Below are 21,519 nucleotides of genomic sequence, written 5' to 3' on the forward strand. Positions count from 1 at the left end.
TCAGGTGTGCGATCTTAATCATCTTTTTCTTTGTGGATCAGGCTTGTCAGACTGCATGACTTCAGGAGTTTTTTATGTGCTGTTCAGGTCATCCAGCCTGCTGACATACACTTCTACAGTACCATGATGCTTAGTCTTCATTGTCAGCTTGATATGAGCACACAGGAGGTTAGCCGGACACACCTCTACCTTTGTGCAGTGTTTCTAGAGTGGATTAACTTAGAGGAAAAACCATTTTAAATGTGGGAAGCATCACCCTATGTGCTGGGGTCCAGAGGGGACAAAGGGGACAAAGGAGGAAGCCACTGAGCTTCAGCATCTCTCTCGATGCTTCTCCATCAGGATGAGAACTAATCTGTCATGCCTTCTTCAGTATAATGGACTCAATCTTCTGAAAGTGAGAAAAATGAACTCTTTGTTTCAAGGTATGCATGTCAGATAGTTTGGTTACAGAGATAAAAAGCTAATAATGCAATTATCTATTTCTGTAAAAATGGTAGTGGTTTCCCTGTTTTTATTTATGGTTTTTATTATGGTTTTCATAAGTTCTGATATATTTTTGTTTCTTTTTTTTCCTCACGCTGTTTTCTAATTTGTTTTATTTTGTTCACCCACTAGTAGCTCAAGAATAACAGAAAATCACATATTAGCAATGGGGGTGACAAATTACATACCCACTTGGAAAATAATTTGACATTATTTTGTTAAGCTCAAACTTTTTCTGCCCCCAAACCCAGTCTTTTGTTCCATTATGTGTCTTGAAATAGTTTCAGCATGAGCTGAGGCTCTCTGATAGGTTGCACTATGCAGAACTGCGCTCAGGAGGCATGCCTCTGTGCTAAGCCACTGGGGATGAGTCCGTTAAGGTGATGACCTGCCTTTAGGTGCTGTCTCTGCCATATTACACTGAGAACAAGATAGGCTTCAAATTCCTCATGTTAACTTGTTTGAAGATTTTTCCAAAGAAACATCTGACTTCATTGAATTTTCTCCATTTTTTGTTTTCTTTTACTTGTACTGGCTTTCACTCTGATCACTGCTGTTTTCTTTTCATGCTATAGTTTTTTTTTCTTTAAATATTGCCTTGTTTACATCCCAAAAGTCTTAGTTCATGTTCTCATTTTCACTTGGTTCAAACAATTTTCAATTCTCTGCTCAATTCTGATTTCACCTATTGCTATTGAGAAGTATATTATTTACTTTCTGATTGTTTCCATAGATCTCATCTTTTTATGTGAAAATGTGTTTTCTGTGGCTTCAATTTTTCTAACTTTATCAGAATATTTCCCTAGTTCAGAACAGTTTATCTTGGTAAACGCGTTGTTGAGAAAAGCAATCAGCTGTGGATGGGGTAGAACAACACGGAGGCATCGGGATCAGGGCCCAGCCTTCATGAATGAGACACTGACGTGAGAGCAGGCACACCTCTCTTGTACTTCTTTTCTCTCCATTCTTCTGTCTCTTTTTTGTCATTCCACTTTCTCCCACGGGTGCCCCTGGACCATGGGTAGCCTCTTTAAGGCCTGTATTCCTCAAGAAAATGGGTACTCTCCCAACGCCACCATCCTTCAGTTGCCAATACTTCTTCAGTTAAGGTGGGACACTGTAAGTCCTCGCCCATCCACACAGGATTTTAGCTAGCTTGATCTGGTGTGGATCTTGTGCAGCAGTCACAATGGACCCTAGGCTAATACTGCCTAACTTCCCTAACTGAGCCAATACATTTCTGCTCATTACAAATTGTCTATTTTGTGGCACCCAATCCTATCAATACAAAATGTATGAAGCAGGAGAGATACTTCATAAAAGCCAGATCAATATTTTGCCAGTGTTGTTCAAGTCTTTCGAATCACTTCTCATTTTCTACATATGCTACAAAATATTAGCAGTGGGGCATTAAAATCCTGAACTATACTGATGTAAATGCCTATGTCTTCTTGAAGTGTTAATGAGTTTTCTATTAAATGTGTTTTGAAGAGTTTTATTGTTGAATAAAAATTTAGGATTCTTATGTCTCACTGATCAACCAACCATTTCATCATTAGACATCATTCTTTGTTCTTCATAACATTACCTTCTTTGAAATCTACTTTGTATGATTGGTTAAAAAAAAAAAACTTTAAAGGTTATACAACTTTTTTGTTGTTGTTGAGTAAGAATGATGCATTTCTGGCTTCAAAAATGTTTTTGAAAACTTACTGTTTGAGATTTCTTATATTCATATAATGTGTTTTGACCCAAACTGCCCCTCCCTTTCTTTCCTTCAGCTCTTCCTCATTGCCCACACCACTACTTTACCCTCATAACTTCATGTACTCTTTTAAACCCACTGAGTTGTTAGTGCCTGCCTGTGTATCTGGCCATTCACTGGACCATGGGTGGCCTCTAAAAGGTCCACACTGCTGTGGATATCATTCTATATAAATAAAACACTGATGGCCAGTGACCAGGCAGGAAGTAGGTGGCCAGGCAGGAAGTAGGTGGGACAAGGAGAGAGGAGAATTCTGGGAAGTGGAAGGCTGAGGGAGAGACACTGCAGCCACCGTCAGGACAAGCAGCATGTGAAGACGCCGGTAAGCCACCAGCCACGTGGCAAGGTATAGATTTATAGAAATGGGTTAATTTAAGATATAAGAACAGTTAGCAAGAAGCCTGCCACGGCCATACAGTTTATAAGTGATATAAGCGTCTGAGTGATTATTTTATAAGTGGATTGTGGGACTGCGGGGCTTGGGGAACCTGGAGAGAAGCCCTCCAGCAACACCACACCCATGAAGAAAACCCATACTCTGTCTCATCCACTATCTGCCAATTGTCAGTAGCTCCTGGCCCATTCATCCTGGATGTTGCGTGTGCAGTTACACCTCCATGAGTTCATATATGCAAAGGACCGGCCATGTCTGGAAAATGCTGTTTCATGGCAGTCATCCACTGCCTTTGGCTCTAGCAATCTTTTCACAGCCTCTTGTGGGATATCATTGAGCCTTGGTAGAAGGTGTATACTACAGATGTCCCATTTAGCGCTCATCATTCCAAAGTCTCTTATTCTCTGCACATGACCAATTGTCAGTCTCTGTATTAATCACCACTGTCATGGGTACTTTTCTATTGCTGTGATAAGACACCATGATCAAACAACTTATATAAGAAACTGTTTAATTTGGGGCTTACTGTTCAGGGGGTTAGAGTCCATGGTCATCATGGTAGTGAGCATGGCAGCAGGCAGTGCTGAGAGCTCACATTTTGAGACACAACCATGAGGAAGAGACAAACACTGGGAATGGCACCAGTCTTCTGAAATCTCAAAACACATCCCCAGTGTCACACCTCCTCCAACAAGGTCACACCTCCTAGTCCTTCCCAAGCAGTTTAACCAACTGGGGACCAATAGTTAAGCATATGAGCCTATGAGGCCATTCTAATTCAAACTACCAGAGTTAACCAATGCAAAAATCACCTTCTCTGATGAAAGTTGAAAACTATACTAATTTATGGGCATAAAGATATGTATAAGCAAGCAGTTTAATACTGTGTCTAATTAGCAGAATCATCGTATTATGTTCTCTCTTAGGGTCTATGACATACACAGGCATGGGTACTTGGCCTAATTAATGGTATCAGGCATGATTTCCATCTAGTGGAATGGGCTGATTTTATTGTGTGATTTTGTTGGAGATACTTGCTGTGCCTTTGATCTGGATTTCTTTGCCTTCTTCTATACCTGTGGTCCATAATCTTACTCCTTTTAAGTTTCAGAGTACTGGAATGCCCCATTCACAGACTTTTTGAAAGATTCATCATTTTATTTGATTGAGTGATCTAATTCCTCTCCCTTGTCTTCAAGTCCTGATATTCTCTCTTCCACTTGATTTATACTTTTGGTGAGGTGTTTCTCTGAGCTTACTAGATTTAATGAATTTTTCATTTCAAGTTTCATTTTGCTTTTGGCTTTCTGTATCTTTGTTTCATTCTATTTTCATATCCTGCTTTGTCTTAATTATTTTATTCAACTCTTTGCTCGTGTTTTCTAGACCACCATTCTGTATTTATTCATATGCTCCTTAAGTTCCTTGAATATATCTAAAATTGCTATTTTGAGTTCATTGTCTCGTGTGTCATCTAAGTTGTTTTCCTCAGGGAACATTACTGTAGGGGTACTAATTTTTTGAAGAGACATGTTGTTTTGGTTTTTCATAGTGTTTGTTTTGGGACTGCATATACAGAGTAGTGTTATTGTCTATATGGTTTGAATATCTGATCCACCTTTGCTGAGTGGGCATGTAGATTTCTGTTTGTTGTCACCTAAATTTAGGTGATCTTTGAAATTGCTGGGTGGTGCTTGAGGTTCAGTCTTGGGGACACAATGTTGATATGGAATTGGGGTATTAGTGGTCCAGGTCAATATTGATATGGAATTGGGGTATCAGTGGCCCAAGTCAATGTTGATATGGAATTAGAATATCAGAAGTGGTCTAGATCAGCTAGGGACTTCTTGTGGAACACATGCTGTGTACACAGTACTTAGATAGGTGTGGCTTGGGGTCAAAGAACAGGGTTAGATGGGCATAGGCAGTGCAGCCTGTGGAGGGTGAACAGGGTACTGTGCACAGTCCTCTGATGTGAACTTTGGTCCTAGAAGTGGGCTAGCACTACCAGTGAAGGGCTTGTATTGTAGTGTGCACTGTCTCAGATGGCAGTGGTTAGGGGAGTCACAGTGTGGGCCACCTTCTAATTGTTTGCATCATTTTGGAGAGCCAAGCTTTTAAGCAACTTTAGGGGTATTTATTCTTACTGAAATTCTTCTGATCAAACAGTGCTTCTAGTACTATCAATTTCACTTTATTATTTTTTTCCAAGATTCAAATTCTCACCTTTCTGAATTAACTAAAGGCTCTCTATCTGACTACCAGGTTCTCTTCTAAATTCTCAGTGTTACTGATTTGTAGTAGACTTTCTGTTCTTTTTACCAACATATAATAACATGCAAAGATACAACTCTATTATTTACTAGAGTATTGGCTCTCTCTTATCTTTTCTGACTGATGAAGAATCCAGTTTGTTGAAATCCTTATTGGAATTTTAACTCCACTAAAAGAAGAAAGTTTAAATGGGATTTTTAGTCTATGGAATGCTCAAAAATTCATCTGTGTAAAAAACTTTTGTATTAATATTACTTCTACTGAAAAACATTATGCCACAAATAAATGTTTTTGCATAATTTTTAAATGCCATTTACCTTGAATTTATGGAGAAACCACCACCAAAAAGAGTCATGCAGGAGAGCAATGGAGCAGTCTGACAGAATGTGGATTTTCAAGACTTTAAGCACCTTTTCCTAAGGATAACAAATTAAAACATGTTACTAAATATATTTATGTAAATATGCTTTATACAGAGTATAACTAATGGTTACAGAACTGACTGACAGATATTTAGCAATACACATGAATGATATTAACTGTCCTAGTAGTTACATTAAAAGCGAAGAGTGAAATTAAGATTGATGACATACCTTATTTAATCAAATATAATTAAAATATTTTCCTATCAACATATAATTGATAAAGTATTAATTAAATATTTTGCATCTTTAGTGCTAAGGATTTGAAAATGATGGAATGTATTTTATACTTATAGCATATCTTGATTTGAACATTAAATTTTCATCAGAAACACTATAATAGTATTTCTAGATTCATAAATACATGTTTACATAAAATAGATTCATAAAATATATACTTGTATTTTATTCCAAACATAACTATTTTTTAACACTTACATATTAGTTTTTATATCTGTAGGCAAATCTATTAAAAGAAACTGAATAAAAATTTTAAGTTATCAGTCATACTGGCCACATTTTATTTGCTCAAAAACTGCACATGAGAGAAGAACAGAGACACACTGAGGTACTAAAGGTGAAGCTAACCACCAGAAGGCCAGCTCCCAATTTAGACAGAGCCTCCCTACTAGATCAGAGGTCACACCAGCCATCAGAAATCCAGGCCACAAAGATTAGAAAACCAAAGAGGAACCAGAAACCAAGGAACAAAACACCCATCCAACAGACAAACTCAGAAATCAGAACTCAGACCTAATCATTTGAAACCCTGGTGCCTAAATGCCAGTGTAAGAATACAATAAACACCAGCAAGGGCAACATGGCACCATGAGAGCCCAACTATCCTGTGACAGGAAGACCTGAATATTCTAATACAGCTGAAGCACAAGAAAATGACCTTAAAAACAACTTTATGAAAATGATAGAGGTCCTTAAAGAGGAAATGAAAAACTCCCTTAAAGAAATTGAGGAAAAGACAACCAAAAAAAAATTGGAGGAAATCATCAAGTCCCTTAAAGAAAGCTGGGTGGGGGTGTGTGTGTGTGAGGGGACAGGCAAAGGATTGAAATAGTAGCAACAAAGAAGAAAGAGACAATCCAATCAAACTAGTGGGAATTCATGAAATTTACATCAATGGCTTTGGAGCCTGCATGGGACTGGACTAGACCCTCTGCATGGCAAGACAGTTGTGTAGCATGATTTGATTGGGGGAGGGCTAGCAGTAGGATTAGAGTCCATCCCTGGTGCATGAGCAGGCCTTTTGGAGCCCAATTCTATGATGGGACGCCTTGCACAGGCTTGGGACGGGGGAGAGGCTTGGACTTGCCCCTACTAAATGTACCTCCCCATGGGAGGTCTTACCTTCTTGTATGAGGAAATGGGGGATAGGTTGGGAGGAGAAGGCTAGGGGGCAGAGGAGGGAAAAGGGGGATCTTTGATATGTAAAATGAATAAAAATTTTTCTTAATAAAAATAAAAAATAAATGTCTGGAGAAGATTGATTGAAAAAGAAGGAAACACAAACTGAGAGAATTCAGGAAATGATGAAAAATCTGAGTAAGCAAACAGGAACTACAGATGCAAGCATCACCAACAGAATACAAGAGATGGAGAAGAGACTCTTGGGTGTTAAAGATACCATAGAAGAAATAGATTCATCAGTCAAAGAAAATGTTAAATCTAAAAAAATTCCTAACATGAAACATCCAGGAAATCTGGGACACCATGAAAAGACCAAACCTAAGAATAATAAGAATAAAAGAAAAAGAAGAATCCCAGCTCAAAAACCCAGAAAATATATTTAATGAAGTCATAGAAGAAAATTTTCCTAACTTAAAGAAGGACATGCCTATAAAGTACAAGATCCTAACAGAACACCAAATAGATTGGATCAGAAAAGAAAGTCCCCTGCAACATAAAACACCAAATACACAGAACAAAGAAAGAATATTAAAAGCTGCAAGAAAAAAAAAAAAAAAAACCAAACAAGTAACATGTAAAGGTAGACCTAAGCTAGAAAGGCCTGGACAGACATCTTGCAGACTCTAAGAGACAAACCTTTATCCAAACTAATCTAAAAAGCAGAGAGAGAATATCCAAATTAACAAAATCAGGAGCAAAAAGGGAGCTATGACAACAGACATCGAGGAAATAAAAAAAACCATCAGGTCATACTTCAAAAACCTGTACTCCACAAAATTGGAAAATTTAGAAGAAATGGACAATTTTCCTGATAAATACTACCTACCAAAATTAAATCAAGATGAGACAAAAAAATTAAAATAGATTCACATCCCCAAGGAAATAGAAGTAGTCATTAAAAGTTCATAGTAGCTTTACTTATAACAGCCAGAAACTGGAAACAATCTAGATATCCCTCAACCGAAGAATAGATACAGAGAATGTAATATATTTACACAATGGAGTATTATTCCACTGGTAAAAACAATGACATCATGAAATTTGCAGGTAAATGGGTGGAACTAGAAAAAATTCATCCTGAGTAAGATAACAAAGATTCAGAAAGACAAACATGGTATGTACTCACTCATAAGTGGGTATTAGCTGTAAAGTAAAGGGTAACCTTGGTGCTACAATCCTCAGACCCAGACAAGCTCAGTAACAAAAAAGGCTCAGGGGAGGACACATGGATCTCACTGTGAAGGGGAAATAGAATAGACATCACAGGTGGATGGGGGGAGGGGTCTAGACAGGGGGATGGGATGGGAACAGGAGGGATCAGGTTTGTTAAGAATGGAGGGAGAGAGTGCTGGGAGAGACAACTGGGAACCGGGGGTTATCTCTGGGAAGAACTAGAAACCTAGTGCAACGGAAACTCCCAGGAATCTATGAGGGTGACCCTAGCTAAGACTCCTAGCAACGGGAGATACAGAGTCTGAACTGCATCTCCTGTAACCAGGCAAGACTTCCCGTGGAGGGATTGGGACACCAACCCAGCCACAAAACTTTTAACCTACAATTTGTTCTGCCTGAAAGATGTGCTGGGTAAAGGTGGCACAGAGATTGTGGGAGAGACCAAATAAACAGTGACCGGCCCAGCTGGAGACCCACACCCTGAGAGGGAGCCCACCCTCGAGAGCCAGGACCCCGAGGCAGGACAGCCCAGAGACCTAGGACAGAGCCAAACAGGACTGGCAAAAAAATAAATCAATGAGCCAGGCGGTGGTGGCGCATGCCTTTAATCCCAGCACTTGGGAGGCAGAGGCAGGCGTATCTCTCTGAGTTCGAGGCCAGCCTGGGCTACCAAGTGAGTTCCAGGAAAGGAGCAAAGCTACATAGAGAAACCCTGTCTCGAAAAAACCAAAAATTAATTAATTAATTAATTAATTAATTAAATCAATGAAATGGTCCCTAGTGATATTCGGCTATACTCATCAATTACTGCCTAGTCCAACTGTCATCAGAGAGGCTCCACACAGCAACTGATGGAAATGGATGCAGAGACCCACAAGCCAAACCTTAGGTGGAGCTCAGGGAATCCTGTGGAAGAGGAGGAGGAAGGAGCCAGTGGGGTCAAGGACACCACAATGAAACTCAGAGAATCGACCAATGTGGGCTCATAGGGGCTCACAGAGACAACCGACAACCAGGGAGCCTGCATGGGACTGACCTAGGCCCTCTGCATATATGTGACAGTTGTGTAGCTTGATCTTGTGGGACTAACAGTGGTAGGGGCTGTTTCTGACTCTGTTGCCTCTTTTTGAACCCATTCCTCCTACTGTGTTACCTCATTCAGCCTTAATAGGAGAGGAGGTGCCTAGTCTCACTGCAACTTGATATCTCATGGCTGGCTGATATCCATGGGAGGTCTGCTGTTTTCTGTAGAGAAACAGAGGAGGAGGAGTGGATCAGGTTGGGGTAGGAAGTGGGGGGAGTTGGGAGGAGAGGAGGGAGGGGAAACTAAAGAAAAAAGAATTTACCAATGGCAAGTATCTAATGCAAGGATGATGTCGATTAGATCACACACACCAAAAATGTAGAAAACAGACTTTTTCTTTTTTAATTTTATAATTAATTTAATTTTACATATCAGCCATGGATTCCCCTGTCCTCTCTCCTCCCGCCCCCCAGCTTTCCCCCCAATCCACGCCCATCCCCACCTCCTCCAAGCCAAGGTCTCCCCTGGGGATTCAGCTCAGCCTGGTAGATTCAGTTGAGGCAGATCCAGTCCCCTCCTCCCTACACCAAGGCTGAGCAAAATGTCTCAGCATAGGACCTAGGTTCCAAAAAGCCAGCTCATGCACTAAAGACAGGTCTTACTTAAGATAAATATCCATTTAGTCATGGATTTTCAGCAAATCCTCTTAACACAGTGTTTCCCTTGTGCAGACAATTCACCAAAATTGGCCCCTAAAGTTAAATTTGCTTATTACGAACACTAGAAACTATAAGTTTTTACTTAGTTAAGTAGATTCAGTAGATCATTTTATGCTCTTTTTTATATTTGTTAAATTAATTTCTTAGCTGATAGACAAAATAATAGGCTTCATTATGACACTTTCTTATATACGCCTTGCACATATTCACCCATACACACAGTACCCCCTCTATCCATATTCTCCCATCTCTGTTCTCTTTACTTTCTCCATTTCTTTCTCATTTTGCATATGAGAGAAAACAAGTAATATTGTATCTGTATCTCCCTCAATATCCTACCTTGTTGACCTATTCTCTTCTCTTTAGAATGCCTCCCTGACTCAGTCACCTTTGTACACACACACAAACACACGCATGTGCATGCATGTACACACATATGAGAAACAAATATGAATAAAAACTTGACTTTTTCCTGAATTTGGCTATATTTGCTTAACACGATGACCTCCCATTCCATCCATTTTCATGCAACTAATGTAATTTCATATTTCTTTATGAAATTACATAAATCCCATAGTGTGGGGGGGTGCACATGTGTTTATGTGTGTTATATGTGCATCTATCACATTTTATTTATTCATTTGTCTGTTAATATTTATCTAGGCTGGTCCTATATTTTGGATATTTTGGATAGTAGAGTAATAAATCTGCCTGGCAAATATCTCTGTAGTAATGTGATTACATTCCTTTGGCAATATACTCAGTACGCAGTAGAATAGCTAGATATTATGGAAGTTTTACTTTCATATTTCTGAATAATATCCACACTAGTTTCCAAATTGTCTATACTAGCCTAACTCTTACCAAGGTTACATTAGAGTTCCTACTTCCCTTATGCTTGACTGCATCTGCTGGTGTCAGTTGCTTTATTTGATAACCATCCTGACTGAGAGGCAATGGAATCTCAAAGTAATTTTAATTTGTATTTCTCTGGTGACTAAGGAAACTGCACATTTTCTCAAATATGTGTTGACCACGTATATTTCTTCTCTTGAGACATATATAATTGATTCATTTGTTTGTTTGTTTATTGATGACTTGAAGACTTTATGTTTAATTTTTAGAGCTAACTATAGATTTTAGATATTAATCCTTTCAGATGTTTAATTGGCAAAGATTTTTGACAATCCTTTTAAACTATCTCTTGACTCTACTAATTGCTTCCTTTGCTATGCAGAAGCTTTTCAATGTCATCAAAACCCACTTACCAGTTCTCACAAAAATTTTAAAATACTAGATTCAATATAATTCAACATTTCTTTTGATGAAATCCATAATTACTGTTTTTGTTCATTAAATGCAAGTCAACAACAAGGAAATTGTGCAAACTTTTTAACAAGAAAATTATTTATCATGATTTCTATGGGAGTACTTCATTTCTACAGGGCACTAAGCCTACTTCACTGGTAACAGCCTCAACTTATATTTACACTTTTTCATTACAAAGAACATATATAGTATATATAAACATGGAAAACAGAAATTGAAACTAAAAGGGGACAATGATCAGCTTTATCAATAACTACCCTAAGTTCATCTCATCCCTGATGATCACTGAACTAGTCACATTCCTACATTTTCAGTTTTTAATCTTTGGTTATACTATAGGATACAACACAAAAGTATGCCAAGACACTTTCAGGATGTAAAAGAACACACAAGTCACAAGTGGAAGAGTTCTCACAAGTTATTTCTAAGTAAAAGCAGCATGCTGAAGTGTTTGAGTTGATACGAGTGGAAACAGAAGGAAAACATCTTTCAGAGTCCCATTCCCAGCCAATGGGCACTTGCAGCAAGCCTCTAGAGATGCTACCACACCAACTGTGGAGGTTTGAGCGAGAATGGCCCCCAGAGGCCCTTAGCTTTGAATACACAGTCCCCAGCTGGTGGAACTGCTTGTGAAGGATTAAGAAGTATGACCTTATTGGAAGAGTGTGTGACTGGGAGTGGGTTTTGAAGTTCAAAAGTGTGGTGTCATTCCCAATTAGCTCTCTCTGCCTTCTACTTGGGGCTCAAAATGTCAGCTTTCAGCTTTTTCCTGCTGCCACGACCTTTGCTTTGTCATCATGGACTCTAACCCTCTGAAACCATAAACTCAATTAAACACTTTCTTTTATAAGTTTCTTTGGTTATAGTATTTTGTGAGAACAACAGAAAAATAACTAAGACACCAACACATTTTCTTCTAGTAAACAGGGTTAAACATCACTAAAATCCAAATTTAACACTTAAAGAATCAAGTTTGCTTAACATCTAACTTCTCTTAGTTTTAAATAAAGACCTGATTCATAATCATATTCTCAAGTTTTATTATAGAATAAAAATAAAATAATGTTTATATACCTCAAAGTTATTGGCTCTTAAAACAAAAAGATAAATCTGTTTAGCATCCAAATGTCTGGGTAATTGTGTTAGTTCATTTTTTTTGAATCCTGAGAAGCTGCAACCCTAGAAAAAAATGGAAATGTTGTTTAACAAAAATTATTTCTCTTCTTAGTATAGTGGATTCATATGATTTTAGAAGACAGATAAATATTTAATTATCATTTAGCAAACATAATTATGCTATTTTATGTTACTACATTAAAAATTATATATTTTCCCTGGGAAATTTTTCATATATTTTGTTCCTGAGAAATTAACAGCATTTGCACATTTGTGAGCCAATTTTTAAAACAAAACAGAATAATTTTTTAGGACATATTTTGGTATATACTGAAAATATCAAGTATTTTAGATAGTCTATGCATAAAGAAACAAGAACAGGGTAGAATAGAAAGTTTTCTAAGCCTGTTCTCAATTGTCTTTCTTGGAGCACAAATTTATAGTTATATCTACATCTATAGCATTATAAGCATTCTTTTGACTCTACATAATATATCTGATATATAATCTGACAGTATAGAAAACTGAAATACCTCGATATTCTTCTCTGTCTCCATTTCATCTGAAAGCTGGAAAAATTCAAAACAAAGTATTTAAAATTCTAAGTTAAAGGATTTTTACATTAAAATCCTGATAAATAAGCCCCTAAAATATTTATATTTAACAATAATTAATAAAGTTTTGGTTCACACAATCACTTATTAAATAACCAAAGGAAGATAGATAGACACATACATATACATATATGTATATATATACATGCTATGGATTATGCTCATTGTTAATAAAAAATGATTGGTCAATAGCAGGGCAAGAAGAGATTGGGCGAGACAGCCTGACAGAGAGAATGATGGGGGGTGGGCAGAGTCAGGAGAGTCTCCAGAGAAACCAGCCTGCCATGGAAAAAGCAGACTGTGTAAAAAATGAGGTTAACAATCCATGAGCCACGTGGCAAAGTATATATAGAAATATGGGTTAATTTAAATGCAAGAGTTTGCTAATAACAAGCCTGAGCTATCTGCCAAACACTTATAATTAATATAAGCCTCTGTGTGTTTATTTGAGAGTGACTGTGGGACAGGAAAACTGGAGTCTACATATATACATATGTATATATATATATATATATATTTTACATATATTATATAATATATATTAAAATCAATCTCAAATAACTTACAATGTGATGATTTCAGGGCTCTAACATTGAGTGTCAAAAAATAAGTCCCTAGATCTTCAAGACAGAAACGTTGCTTAACAAAGACTAAAAGGATATTTTTAAAGCATTATCAGTTCTTATCTGTAGAGTGACAGTATTTACATTTCCTATGAAAATACATTATTGAGGGATGGTAAACACAAATATCATACCATTATCTTCCTCTGCCTACTGTGTTCCTTTAAGAATGCCTTGTATTTTTCCAGATTCATATATGAACCTTTAAGAAAAGGGAATTGACAACAATGAAAAAAATCAAAAACAAGAAAATTCTAGATGATTTAAATATAAAACTATTCAATGAAATCAATTAATGGAGCTATTGTTTATCTTGTTTCCTTTTGTATTTCCAAAACGTCAAGCCCTACCTAACATGTCTATGGTTCTTTGGCATCTAACATTTTACCTCAACTGATATCTAACTTGCCACATTTTTCTAATCACTCAGCTATGTAGATTTCACAGTTTCAAGATTACCTTAAATTCAATAAAATGCAGTACCATGGTGCATGGCCCAGTGAAATTATGTGCACAGTAATTTATACAATGTAAGACTGTAAACTACTTCCGATATTCATATATTGAAAACAATTAATATATATTAATATAATATATATATACCTGTTTTTAAAGGAGGAAGACATGAAAGGAGATTTTTCATTTTTTTCTCTGCTTACTCATAGATATTTTCTCTACAAAATAGTATATGTATATATGTATACAAGCTACATATAGTTTATATATGCATATATAAAACATAAATAAAAATATATCAATTAGATGAATATATATACTATATACCTATAAATTAATGAAAATTTTAAAATTTAAAAATTCAACATGAAATTTTAAAATTATGAATTTAATACGGACTTAAACACACTCTTGAATTTGAAAAATCTAAAGTCAAAGGATATTACATATCTAAATGATATAACTAATCAAATTTATATAATAAACAAAACAGGCTTTATTAGCATAGACAGCATCATCATGTTCAAGCATTCTGTGTAACAAGATGATGCATTAAGTCATGAATAAGACAGTAGAGAAGTCAGCATGGAACTGGGAATTTTGGTGTCAGCAGGTCCCCAGTCAGCACAGGATGGAAGCTTTGCCTCCAGCTGGACAATTTGGTGGCCTTTGAGCTCACTTCTCTTCCTACTGTCATCTACCCCAAACCTGGTCACCTCAGCCTCCCTCTTAATCATCTCATGAATAATATGCATGCCAACACTGAAAGAGAAGAAAAACAACCTGAACAGAGAGACTCAAGTAATAACCTACATCAGATGCACAAGTACCAAAGGATAGACAAAAGTAACATGAAAAAAAAAAACCCCACATTTTGATGCTCCCCCAAATTACCAATATCATGATAACAAACTGCAACAAGAATGATCTGGAAGATTTTATGGACAAAGAACTTAAAAGAATGATTTATCTATGTTCAAATGACTCAAAGAGGATATGAATATACTCAAAGAAAACAAAACGAAGAGATGAATGATGCAGAAGTCATTTCAAGGGGAGGATATAGAATTTAATAAAGAGAAGGAACTGTCAAAGGAAACTCAAGTTGAAATGATGCTGGAAGTGAGAAACCTAATAAGCCAAATAAAAATGTCAGTGGAAAGCCTCATCAGCAAAAACTAAACCGAGAAACACGAGTTAGACAACATGGCAAATAACAGACGTCTACAGAACATTTCAACCAAACATGAGAGAGTGCTAATTCTCCTCATCAGCCCATAAACTTTCTCCAAAACTGATCACAAATAAGATATAAAGCAAGTCAAAACAAATATTGGAAAGTTAAATAACATCCTGCATTTATATAACCATACTGGAACAAAGCCAGATATCAACAGCAATGGAATCTAGAGAAAGTACATAAACTCAAGGAACCACAATACTACTGAACTGTAATTAGACAAGAAAGACATCGGTAAGGGGAAAAATCCTAGATGTGAATGAAACTGAAAACACAACTTGCCAAAATCTAAGGGACACAATGAAGGAAGTCCTAAGAGGAAAGCTAATGATAAATGGAGAAAAACTCAAGTCAGTCCCATTAAAATCAGGAACAAGGCAAGTGTTTCCACTCTCTCTATTCAATATAGTGCCTGAAGTGTTACCTAGAGCAATGCAGCCAGACACAAAAATGAGGAATCAGAATAGAAAAAGAAATAAAGAAATCCTTATTTACAAATTATATGATTTTACACACAAGAGACCTAAAGAGTCTATCAAAAAAGAAAAAAGAAAAAAGAAAAAACAAACAAACAAAAAACAAAAAAACTTGCAGACCAGATAAATACTTTCAGCAAAGAAGCAGGATACAAAATAGAAGGTATATTGAAAATGATATAAAGGAGTCAGTCTCATTCACCACACACATAGACACACACACACACACACACACACACACACACACACACACACACAGTGGGGGGGAGGGAGGAAGTGAGGGAAGGAGGGAGAGACAGAGAGGGAGAGAGAGAGAGAATATATCTGGGAATAAACCTAATCAAGGAAATGAAGGACCTCTACAATAAAACCTGCATGACATTGAATAAAGAAATTGAGGGGACACCAGCAGATTGGAAGACCTTCCATGCTCATGGATCAGAATATTCAATATTGTGAAAATGGTCACCCTGCCAAAGCAATAGCAATCACAAGCAAAATATCAAGATCTCTCCTCACAGATAAAGAAAAATCTCAATATTAGAAAACAAGATCGTTGACTCAGGCACTAATATCAAGAACCTATAAAAGAAAAAAATTACCCTCTTCAAGCTCTGAAACATATCAAGAAACAAGCTAAGTAAATGAACAGACAGAAGTATAATTGCCAACACATATTCTAAAAAGTGTTCAATATCCCTAGCCATCAGGGAAATACAAATTGAAAATACGTTTACATTCTACTCACCCAAATCAGAATGATGAACATCAAGAAATCTGACAATAAATGCTATTGATGATGTGGAGAAAAGGGAACCCTTGTTCATTGCTGGAGGGAGTATAAACCAGAGCAGCCATATGGAAATCAGATGGAAGTTTCTCAAAGAATTACAAACAGAACTATCATACAATACAAATATATAACTGCTGACATACATATAAACACTCAAAAGTCTCCACATTCTACCACAGAGACACATGGTCATCCATGTTCACCGCTGCTCTTCACAACAACAAGGAGATGGAACCAGCCTAGATATCCATCAGGTGAATGGAAACAGCCTAGATGTCCATCAGATGACTGGAACCAGCCTAGATGTCTATCAGATGACTGGAACCAGCCTAGATGTCCATCAGATGAGTGGAACCTGCCTAGACGTTCATCAGATGAATGGAACCAGCCTAGATGAATGGATAATGAAAATGTTGCATATACACAATACAATTTTATTCAGCAATGAAAAAGAGTAAAATTATGAAAATTTTAGAAAGTGGATGGGATTGGGAGTATATTAAGTGAAGCAATGCAAACTCAGAGAGATAAACCAGGTATGTACTCTTTCATGCAATATACATAATGTACACAGCCTGTAATGTACATATACACATACAAATGTGTGTGGCCAACTCTTGAAAATTGGAGAGGAAATAAGAGAGGGTAAAAATTAGTGCTGACAGGGGTGAGGAGCAAGGAGATATATATGAAATTAAAGTAGAAACGTGACTTGGAAAGAGGCCACATGGGCATTAGAATTAAGGGGGTGGAGAAGAGAAAAAGGGACACGAATCTAATAAAACACACTTTGCCTGAAATGCCATAATGATATCTAATACCTTGTATACTGATTTTTAAAAATTTGAAAAATAAGACAACAGCTGCTATTATTATTTAAAAATTATTCTGGAAGTACTGATCAATACAATTAGATAGGAAAAAGTTATACAAATACCAAGGATGAAAAATTATCATTGCTCAAGGAAATATATCTCAGCAATTAATTTCTTTTATAGCAAATACTATATGTACCTACAGGCTAGCCTCAACCATGTGGATCAGCTCCCACTCTATTACTTTGATTTCTACATTTACTATTGATGGAGGCTTGCTTCTTAAAGCATCAGTTGGCACATCTTGTTTCCCTGAATCCCTGAGGTTTTGTTACCTCTATTCCAGTTTAACAAAGTTAATAACTGTCTTAGGCTTGTGTTCCAGTAATCCTTTCTTTCAAACCACATCCTCAAGTCTACCTAAAACTATTAGGTCCTAATGGATGATGAGATTTTTAAACATGTAGTTTTAGGATATTTAAACTTTGGAATTTCATTCCTTATGAGAATACACATAGAAGCAGCATATACAGACAGACAGACATGTACACACACACACACACACACACACACACACACACACACACATCACTGACCATTACTTTATTCACATAAAAAATAAATCTTACTTTTCTTGGAAATCATTTTGTTACAATCAAGTAAATTGGAGGAATGCTGTTTCAAAAGATATGAACTGTCTTTTAATCTTGTCTCCATGGTGCTGACAGCTTCAAATATTCGAGGAACATTGGTCCACAGATAAGAATAAATTGAAGCAAATGAAGCATCCTCTTCTAGTTTTTTCAGAGCATCATCCCATATATCACTGTCTCTAAAATGAATATCCCTGGGCCAATAATCCTGCATAAGCAAACATTTTACATCATTTGAATAAATTTATATCAGGGTTTGATGAGTTAAAATTAGAATTTTACTCTAAAGCATTATTTTTATTAAATGTTTTAAAAATAAATTTCAAAATAATTAAAACCTCACAAAAGTTGCAAAGTTTCGAAAGCTTTCTGAAACACGGTTTTGGGGAAGCATTTAAACACAAGTGGCTGCTTTCATGGTCCATAATACTTTAGTGTCCTGAACAAATGAGCGCATTCTTCTTAAAAAGAAGAATTATAAGAATCAAAGACAGTTTTAATGCATTTTACCTATCTAAATTAAACTGTTGACATTTCATCAGTTGATCTAGTGATGCCTTTCACGGAAAAAAAAAATTTAGAATCGTAAATATTTAGGATTGCATTATTTTAGCATTAGTCCATTTAAATTTAAAACAACCCCTCAATATTTGTCAGGAAAGAAAGAGAAAGAATTAGGGGGCCCAACAGCTGGTTTTTCCTTCTATCTTCTAGCCTTACTGACATACAATAAGCAAAATTATACATCTTTATGATAAATAACATGCTCTTTTAATATCTGTATAAACTATGAGATGACTAGCTAAGTGCAAAGCTAAGAACATACTCATTGCTTTGCATAGGTTTTGCTTGTTTTTTTATGGTGAGAAATTTAATAACTATTGTCTTGGCAAATCTAAAATATGTATTAACTAGAGTCACCATACTGTCTACTAGATCTCTAGAACATATTCACATAATATAATAGAAACTTTTATATCTTTCAATGCATTTCTACTCTTATTCCTATAAGTCCCTGGCAACCATTAGGCTATTCTCTGCTACTGAGTTCCACTGTTTTAGATTCCTTGTGTGAGTAGAAAATGTAGCAATGGTCTTTCTGGGTCTGGTTTATTTCACTTAGAATTTTTCTCGGTTTATATACATTATTGCAAATGTCTTGCATGGTTTGTGGATGTCTAAAACAGTCATAATGAATCATACTATTGATTATCTACCTAAAAATAACTCTATAATACATGTATATAAACTGTATACTTCAAATGAAATTTTCTCATCTGAGCTGACAAAGCTCCCCCCAAGAGCCAAAGACCATCTACCAAAACACCAACATCAGCCATTAGGAGCCATCTTTTGAGTTGTTGGCCAGGGCTGTTGAAGAGTCTCCCAAAACATACAACCTATTGCTTCTGCCCTTGGTCGTCCTTCAGAGATGGAAGGTAAGTCCCTATTGCTGAAGACAGCATACACTTCAGAGGTATGACCCAGAGGCCTCTGAGCTATAACTCACCTAAAAGCCTTCTCTCTGAGAAGCTTTCAAGGGAACAGAAGGCACCATGCAGGATTCCAAAGGAGGGAAGTAATCAACAGACTTACTGAGCTATGATGCTATGAATGACCACAACAACCAGCATGGCACACATATGTTGGTGGTATTCAACAGCTCTCTAATCCAATTTAAGACCTGCCTAACAAGAAAAAATCATGCCTGGTACTGGAAAACTAGCTATCTACCCAGGGCTAGTAAAGTCATAGATCTTGGAGGAGAACATACATCCTCTACTTTATTAAATCAGCATAATCCCTAACTACATTCTAAATGTTATTCCTTATACCCACAAATAAGTGTAGTCCTCACTCATCATCAAGGAAACTTCTCTTTGTAACAGATAGAGATCATTACAGAAAATCACAGCCAATCAAAACACACAGTTGTAAAGCCTCTTCCCAATAAATAGATCTCCAAAATAGCTCTGTCACCTCAGGCTCATGGAAAAATGAAGAAGAGGGGGTGAAAAGATGGTAAGAGCCAGAGATTATGGAGTATGCAGTGAGATTGTGTCTGCTAAGGATGTCAGAAGCTACGCCCATAGTCACACCAGACATAAGCCTAACAAGGACAACAATAAACATGCTAAGGTGAACAGGGCAAAAGCTCATGATTCCTCAACCCAACCAAAGAACTATGGGCATCTAAAGAATGCTTAGAATGTAATAGTCTTCCCCAGGAAAAGAATAGCAATCAGTTGTCCAACACCAAATGGTCATCCTGAAGACACACATACAAGTAACATACATTGAGCAAATTATATTTAGAATTAATACACACACATACACATATATAAATATATAAAACAACAATTAATAAAAACAAAGAATAAGGAGAGATATGTGGGATAGTTTGGAGGGAGAAAAGAGAAGAGACACATGGTGTAATATATTATAATCTCAAAAAATAAAGGAAGCAATAAAATAAATAAGTTCCTTTACTGCAGAGTAAAAAAATAAATGGAGTGAAGAAGAAACACATAAAGTCGAGGAGAATCTTTTCCAGCTATAAATTTGATAGAGAATTAATATCCAGAATATACAAAGAACTCGAAAAAACAGTCAAGGAAACAAATGACCCAATCAGAAATAGGCTGTGGATTCAAACACAAAGCTCTCAAGAAAAAGAGAGAGTCAAGGGAAGGGGGTGAGCTAAGAAATATCTTTAAAAGTGTTCAACATCCTTGGTAATTAGATAAATGCAAATTAAAGCTTCATCTTACCCCAGCCAGAACTGCTAGGATAAAGAAAACAACTAATAAATGCCTCCAAGGATTCTGGGAGAGAGGGACCCTCATTCACTGTTAGGATTGCAAACTTGTGCATCCACTTTGGAAATCAGTATATGGAATTCTCAAAAAGCTAAAAGTAGATCTAACATGTGATCTAGCTATACCACTTCTTGGCATATACCCAAAGGGCATTACATTATACTCCATAGATAGTTGCTTAACCATGATTATTGTCATTCCATTAACAATAGCTAGGACATGGAAACAACCTAAATGTCCTCCAATAGATAGATAATGAAAATATGGTACATATACACAATAAAATAGAATTCAGCTATTAAACAAAAAAAGTATAAAATTTGCAGGTAAATGGATGTAGAGAGAAAACTTCTGAGTGAGGTAACCAGACACCAAAGACAAACATTGTGTTTTCTGATATATGAATGTTAGCATTTAAGCCTTCTATAGGTATGCTACAATCTATACAACCTCAGAGGTTAGGTTTCAAGTAAGGGACCAGCATGGAAAGGAGGATGCCCCAAAGAAGGGGAAGTAGAATAAATAGTTATGGAGAGACAAGGGGGAGACTGGAGTAGGAGAATTAATGGGAGGGCGTGGATGACAGTGGTAAGCGAGGGAATATGGGGAGGGACATAAAACACTAAAGGGCATTTGAGGGGGTCATACAGAAACTACTACCATAGAAGCTACTTAAAATATATACTTATATGAAAGAAATATAAATGGAGTCACTAAGTAATGAGGGAGACAATGTCCCAACTGGACATCACTCATCACCATGTGAAACCTCCAGTCCCAGGAATGGGTTATATCTAGTTGAGTCTTAAGCCAAAGGGGCCCCAAACATCTCAGGCTATTCCCATGGCTATTGGTTACTCTTCATAAACTGATGGTAAAGTGCTATTGCTAAAGACAACACTTACA

At 36.6% G+C, this 21,519-nt stretch overlaps 1 protein-coding gene across 1 annotated transcript in view; it reads right to left on the bottom strand.

The window, feature by feature from the left end:
• Positions 1-21,519, bottom strand: part of Fam227b (family with sequence similarity 227 member B) — a 170,070-nt gene that overhangs the window by 131,306 nt on the left and 17,245 nt on the right. Inside the window, exons 4-8 of the mRNA XM_037205193.1 lie at positions 17,771-18,002; positions 13,496-13,563; positions 12,658-12,693; positions 12,083-12,187; positions 5,237-5,335 (exon numbers count right to left, since the gene is read on the bottom strand). Of these exons, the coding sequence (XP_037061088.1) occupies positions 5,237-5,335; positions 12,083-12,187; positions 12,658-12,693; positions 13,496-13,563; positions 17,771-18,002 (540 nt within the window). The remainder of the gene's footprint in view (positions 1-5,236; positions 5,336-12,082; positions 12,188-12,657; positions 12,694-13,495; positions 13,564-17,770; positions 18,003-21,519) is intronic.

Source organism: Peromyscus leucopus, chromosome 4 (genome assembly GCF_004664715.2).
Source record: "Peromyscus leucopus breed LL Stock chromosome 4, UCI_PerLeu_2.1, whole genome shotgun sequence".
Classification (NCBI taxonomy): Eukaryota; Metazoa; Chordata; class Mammalia; order Rodentia; family Cricetidae; genus Peromyscus; species Peromyscus leucopus.